This window comes from Lathyrus oleraceus, chromosome 1 (genome assembly GCF_024323335.1).
Source record: "Lathyrus oleraceus cultivar Zhongwan6 chromosome 1, CAAS_Psat_ZW6_1.0, whole genome shotgun sequence".
NCBI classification, from domain to species: domain Eukaryota; kingdom Viridiplantae; phylum Streptophyta; class Magnoliopsida; order Fabales; family Fabaceae; genus Lathyrus; species Lathyrus oleraceus.
The window spans coordinates 102259079-102266206 of record NC_066579.1 but is presented as its reverse complement, the minus strand read 5'-3'; the positions used below and the strand labels follow the sequence as shown (position 1 = coordinate 102266206).

At 42.6% G+C, this 7128-nt stretch overlaps 1 protein-coding gene across 1 annotated transcript; it reads right to left on the bottom strand.

Annotated features, from left to right (window-relative positions):
• Positions 1 to 426: 426 nt before the first annotated feature.
• On the bottom strand, positions 427 to 5367 carry LOC127119603 (uncharacterized). Its single transcript, XM_051049865.1, has 3 exons — positions 4950 to 5367; positions 4765 to 4829; positions 427 to 2352 (listed from the first exon to the last, which is right to left on the bottom strand). The coding sequence occupies exon 3, from the start codon at positions 2305 to 2307 to the stop codon at positions 586 to 588; it is 1722 nt and encodes a 573-aa protein (XP_050905822.1). The 5' UTR covers positions 2308 to 2352; positions 4765 to 4829; positions 4950 to 5367; the 3' UTR covers positions 427 to 585.
• Between the last annotated feature and the right edge of the window lie 1761 nt (positions 5368 to 7128).

Sequence of the window (7128 nt, the reverse complement as noted above, 5' to 3'; positions counted from 1 at the left end):
ATTGATCAGTTCGGTCATTTTCTCCTTCAATTCCAGCATATCAGCACTGGGAAGCTCCATGAGTCTGGGAGTGTTTCTTCTTGTGTAATATCTGTGAGGGCGAGTTGAGTGCAGGGGTACAGCTCTACGAGCGCGAGCAATGGTTCCTGTTTACAAACAAGCACGTTAGTAATAGTCACCTGCAAAATAAAACACAAGTTATCATGATTAATGCATGTATGCAGTGTCTATCCATATGAAGGACACTTTGTCTCTCGACCCTGGCATCATCGAGACAAATAATAAGCCGGCATTAACATTCTGATTAGCAGTGTTTGATTTTGTTGTGCAGATCGGAGATATGTGATTTAGCAAGAATACCCCCAACCATGTGTGTGCTTGTGTAAGTGCATACGGTAAAGCAAATAAAGCTTGTCACCCAATCACTGAATAGAAACCATCATTACATAACCAAAAAGTGCACAATCGGTGCAATAGTCATACATCAGATCAAATATCAAATACAATCCTCCAGAATAGAAAAGAAATACAGACAAAGTGAATTCCGTCAACAAGCCTGACGGTAATTCAACACAAATGAAAGATCTAGCTAGATGAGGGTCCCACAGATGGCCCTATCTCATCTTCCATCCTCGCGAACTCTGCGGCGAACCTGAGCTCGGTATTCTCCTGCTGTAGTCTTCCAACTTCCTTCTGATGAATCTTCATCTGCCTGAAGTAGTGGTCTCTCTCAGCCATATAGTGATCTCTCTCTGCAATGATCTTTAGCTTCTCTGACTCCTTGACTTGCAGCTTTGCCTCCCACTCAGCAATGAGACCCCTGACTCTGTCATCTCTCTGATCCTTCACTATGATTTGCCTTCTCTTCTCATCTTCGATGACTTTTGATGCTCTGAACAGCTTCTCCTTTGTGATGTCATGTTCCCTGTTGGACGATGCTAAAGCTTGGCTGATCTTCCCATAGTAGGCTGTATCCATCTCGAAGCGTTTGGCCTCCAAAGCATGTCGCTTGTCTTGATCTTCCATCTTCACTTTGATTTCCTGATTAGCTGCCTGAAAATGAGCAACACTTCTCTCCAACTCCGCTTTCTCTGCAAGTAACTGATCTCTGGCCCTCTTCATCTCAAGGAACTCCTCCATGCTGACAGAAGAACTTGGACCCTCAATCCTAGGACACACTGAGTCACCTCCAGGGAACGGTAGAAATGTAGACTCAATCCTCTTCCGCAACCAATCCTCAAATAGTGGAAAATACCGGCAGTTGACTTTGCCGTAAGGAACCTTACCCCTCCTCTGGATATCTCGCCATTCGTCCAATACCTGCCTCAACTTGGTCTGGTTACCATCAATCGGGAAATAGAAGGACTCCTGAATCTCTCGCCCGAGAGGAGGACCCTCTATAGCAAACCCCATCTGTCTCCGGAGAAGCATCGGGTTGTAATTAATGCAACCCTGAACTCCCACTAAAGGCACATTAGGTAAACTCCCGCAACTGCAGATGAAGTCCCGACCAGCTAAACCATTATGAGTCCAAGCAATGTCATCAGCCCGCAGACCCATCAATCGAAAGGACCACTTCACACTAGGATCAATCTGAACAAAGGCACCTCGGGAAGGCAAATATCCCATGAACCACCTAAAGAGTAGCTGAGAGCAGCATCTGACCAGACCACCACGCCTCTTCTCATTCCTGTTATGCACTGAGTAGTATACATCTCCAATCAGGGTAGGAATAGGGTTTCTCTGCATAAACAACCTGATAGCATTACGGTCCACGAAATTCTTCTGGTTAGGAAACAGAACAATCCCATAAGTGCTCACAGCAATCAGAGCACAAACCGTCTTCCAGTTACCCGCAGCAGCATGTTCCTTGGCATTAGCCTCCAAGAAACTCAAATGAAATCCAGGTAACTTTCCCTTCTCCTTCCAACCTTCCTTGACCATTTCCGGACTCAAATAAAGAGCACGTGAAATCCCAAGGACATCCGGCTCCGCCCTAGTGACATGGAAAGGAATCTGATCACGGATCTGAATACCCAGGATGCTGACATAATCCTCCATCAGAGGTCCCAACAGATAGTCTGGAAAAACGAAACACCTCAACCCAGGGTCATAGAACTGAAGAAGAGTGTGGATGGCGCTCCTGTCGCAGTCAGTGAGTCTGAAAACCATCTTCAGAATACCGCCGTATGACTCTCTAAACATTCCCACATGGTCAGGAGTAATCAATGCTATCATATCCTTGAGCACACCAATCTCTGGATCAAAGAAACTGTAGGCAACATTGTCTTTCAAACCGGTCCTCATATTTGAACAGAAATCTCTCAACCAGAATCTCGATCAAAAGTGTCCCTGCATATGGGTAAACATGGGTTAGATGCAATTAATGCAAAATGTAATGATGCTGATGAATGAATGCAATGCGTTGCCATCCTCCAAGCCATCTGATCATTTGCACTGAATCTGGGCTCTGAACTGATCATAACCATCTGAGGAATGTACAATCCCAATTCTGACCCACGGGTTCCGAAATAAACGGAAGACAGATACATCATCATCACCATCATCACCAAACCATATCCGAGTAGACACATCACCCTTATCTGAATCGGCCCGGGGAACCCGAAATAAACGGATCCCCACTGATAAAATATCTCGGCCCGGGGAATCCGAAATAAACGGATCCCCACTGATAAGTCACGGACAGCACTCCGGCGTCACGGCAATAAATGACCATAAATCCGACTTATAATTATGTCTCTGAATCACAGATCAAAAGTCACCATCTGAAGGCTATCTGAACAAACATCTGACAGAACAACCCTCCCCTCACAGGTAAGTTCTAATCAAGTCCTCCTAAGGCGGATAATGGTCTCGACAATCGGGCGGAGATACTCAATGGGTTTGCCCTTTCGGGTGTGCCATTGTAGCTCTCTTAAAATCGTCTAAACCAAAGATCCGGGAATGATCGGTCACCAGAGTCAACAACTCAAATGGAGTGACTCAAACAAAGCGGAATATCCACAGAGATGAGCACTATCAAGTGAGCCTCGTCCGGCTTGTGGCACATCACGCCGCCAGGCACATGTTGACTTAACATGAAAGAGGCAACGTGAGACCACACTAGTCCTAGGTGTATACTCGGGCCTGGGTTTTAGCCCCACTCAGAACACCCACCCCAAACAACAGAACCACCTGCAGAGGGCGGCAACAACATGATAGTATGATGCATGCAGACATTAATGCAAATATAGATACACACTGGTTAGAATAATAAACGCAATAATCAACACATACAAGCAACCTAAACCAATCCTAGAACGCTAGGAAGGACTCGCTTAGGGACGATGGACCAGCATAGGTCTACATCGCAAGTCCCCAGCAGAGTCGCCAGCTGTCGCATCCTGCGAAAAAACAACCGGCGAGCCTAAAAATAAAAACATACAGAGCCGCCACTAAACGTTATTTATCCCAAGATAGGGAAAGGAAACGCTCAGAGAAACCTGGAAAGACATGGTCTCGCGACCAGAGAGAAAAGGTTCGGGAGTCGGTTACGCGAGGGGAAGGTATTAGCACCCCTCACGTCCTAGGTACTCCTAGGGATCCACGTCCTAGAATAAAGAAAAGGTTGCTAAACATCACACACACACACGGGGAACGCAGGTGGGATTAAGAGGAACGGGCTCGATAAGGTATCGCACCTTATGCCTACATATCTTGTCTGGAACAAGAATCAGAGCCACTGTAGTTCGGCTTACGCACGCCAAACAACACAAAACATACAAATAAGCAAGGGTGGCAAACATGGAGCCTGACAACCACTGGATGGAATTACGTCGGCATCCGAACCAAAACACACTCAAAAGGGCAAACGTGGAGCCCGACTGCCAATCACTGGACTTACATCGGCATCCGAACCCAAGCATACAATCAGATAACAAGTAAACGCACGCAAAAAAGAAAAAGGTTGCCCGGAGTGGTCTCGCACGACCACCTGCCTACGTACCTCGTCTGGAACGAGGATCAGGGCGATGTAGTTCCCCTAAACAGGGACTAAATTGCTAACCAGAAACCGGGGAAAGATACACAACTAGGGAGCTGAGACTCGAGCCTAATGTTGTCATGCATCGTTAACCCTAAGTTCGGTTTTCTATCCTACTTGCATAAGCAAACTAACCTAACCAGGAAAGAAGCTAGCACACAAGCATACGATCATATATCATCAAATGAGAACAGGTATCTCAAACAAACATGTCAATCAGATATCCACATAACACGCACTATAGCCAAACAAGGGGGCTCAATCAATCAGGTTTGACTGCCTAAGCAATCGTCTGTACAGGCTGTGTTTGCTCTTAACCTTGCCATTACGAGGCTAAGGTGAAGCAGATGAAAGGATGAAGTGAGGATCAGACCTCACAGCTCTTATCCCTAACCAGGGAGAGCTGACAAATGAGCATGGGTCCAGAATAGGGGAACCCTTCTATACTCGATGACTCTGACACAATGTGCACTGCACAAGATCTTGGGCTTTTGATCTCAATGCTACAACCATGTAATGGGAGCAAGGAGAAGACTCACTGAATAGTGGGGGACAGGTTGCTTGTCCCTACCTTCCACCAATTGCCTTCTTTGAAGGACTTTTCCTGCTTGGGCTCGAAAAATAAACATACACAAGCATTGCCTCTTAAGGAGGACTTCAGACAATTTGCCCGGCCCGGTAACAGCCGGGTCTCCAGACTACATGAAGTAAGAAGGTTATACCTCAAATGCAAGTTGCTTAAGCAAAGCAAAGCAATAGTTCACAAGGAACTGAGCAACTAAAGTACCTGGAAACAATCAAACTCAATCAGTAATCAATCAGACAAACTATACGGCAAATAATCAAACAGTTTAAACAATACAACACAAAGCAAGCTCAAGGCTTAAGCCCAAGCTCCAACACCTACAAAAAAATGTTATGTTAGTGTACAAACATCCACAACATCAATCAAAATTGGATTTGGATCATTCTCCATGTACATTATGCTTTTGATCCTGAAAAACCAAGCAAATATTAGCAACTAGACCACTAGGCCAAGCCTAGGGTCCAAAAGCAAGAAAAAAATTAAAACAGCAAGGTATCCACCATCCAACATCAAATTAACATCAAACAAGAGCAAACATCATTGGTCTCATGTTTATATCATCCATCAAGTTCAATTCATGCACAAAACAATCCATATTGGTTCAAATGAAGCACCAAATATACAAACAGAAGTATTGCATTCAAAGCCATGCCAAAACACATCAAAAAAATCTCAAATTAAATACACCTAAACAGGGGTCAATCAAGGTCTACCATGTCAAATTTGAGCTCAATTGGGCAAATGGAACCATGTCAATGAAAATCAACAAAAACAGCCACAATTTCATGCTCCAATTCACACCATCAATGCATACATCCACTTCAAAAATTCATATCTCATTGGAAACTAAAAAGAAATGGATGAGACCAAAACAAGGAGGTCCTAACATGTGTCTAGTTCATGCATATCAAATTTCATGGCCATACAATACCATATGAGGATTTCACATCAAAATTACAAACCTATGTCATATGAGCTTGCACAAATGATCTCCAGAAATGAAAAATCATGATCAAATAGAAAATGCAGTGAAAAATTCTACAAAAATTCATACAACATCACAACATGCCAACCAATCATCATGCAAAATTTCATTTTATTTCAACATGTATAGGTCACTCAAAAAAATCCTGCAAGTTGACATAATGAGGTGTGACACAAATTGTCACACCTAAGTTCCAGAATTTGCTGCTCTCTAACCAGGTATCCAAAATTCACGAAATTTACATATAAATAATCCTCAAAGAGTCAAGAACCACCACAAAAATTTTCAAGAATTTATTTTATGATATGAGTATTTCATGATCAAATTGCAAAAATGTATCAAAAATGGACATACATCGGAAAACCCTAGGTCAAATAAAATATTCCCCAAGCACAACTTTGACCAATAGGTCAAAAAAAACCTACACTCACCAAGGAAGCTATAGAAAAAATTTCCATATTTTTTGGATTTTTTTACTATTTTTTATGAATTTTTTAAGGTGTTAGTGAATTTTTTAAGAATTAAAATGAATTAACTTAAATTAACAAAAATGAAATTTCAGTGGCATTATGGTAATTTTTTTTGCGCGGCGGGAAACAGCAAATTTGAAAATTCAAATGACAATTTGGATCAAACATCATCTTCTTCATCGTTTTCAGTAAGAGATTTTCCAGAATTTTCAAAATCATGAAGAACATCAAATGCTAACGAAAATGGACATGGCCGGTACCATTCGAACCGTCTCAACAAGAGGATTACAACTATGAACTCTATTTCTCTCAACTCTTCCTAAATCAAACGAATCACTCGATCTAGGGTTTCACATCCAAAATTCGAATCCGAATATCTCCCTACACAGTCCTCCATTCGCAATTCCAAAACTATCACGACGATCTACATAGCAAGCTCTATAAAACGCATATGCACATCGAGCAAAACATGAAACTCGAAAATTGCTCAAACCTGTAATGGCAGTCGTGATTGAGAGGTCTTTTGCGCTTCTTTTCTTCAAACAGCAGTAGAAGAAGCTCCAGGCAAGGTGATGTGATGCTCAGGTCCCTTCAATTTCGCTCCTACAGCTCGCAATCCGAAATCACCATGGATGAAGGCATTAGCAACAGTCACGATGCAGCACCTAATTCCTCTTAATTTGGCAAAACAGATGGTGAGGATGAGGTTTGTGATCGAATGCAACAAGAATCTCCAATTTTGGTTGAAGAATGAGGAAGAAAAGTGAGATTGAAGATTGGTGTGTTCTTGAAGGTTTGAGAGAATTGGAAGAGTTCTAGATCTAGCTTTGGAGAATGTGATTTTCTGTTATGATTAGCAAATGATTTGGAATATATATGTTGGCTTAATCCTCCACTAATCATGTAATTAGCATTTGGCATAATTAAGTGAAATGGTAATTTTTGCAAATGAGGGCAAATTGGTCAATACACAATGACAGCACATGCCAGCTCACAATTGGTTCCAACATGTCCAAAACACCATATGTGAAGTGTAGAAACAATT

Excerpts from the sequence above, each read along its gene's own strand:
- LOC127119603 (XM_051049865.1), bottom strand. The coding sequence starts at position 2,307 with ATGAGGACCGGTTTGAAAGACAATGTTGCCTACAGTTTCTTTGATCCA.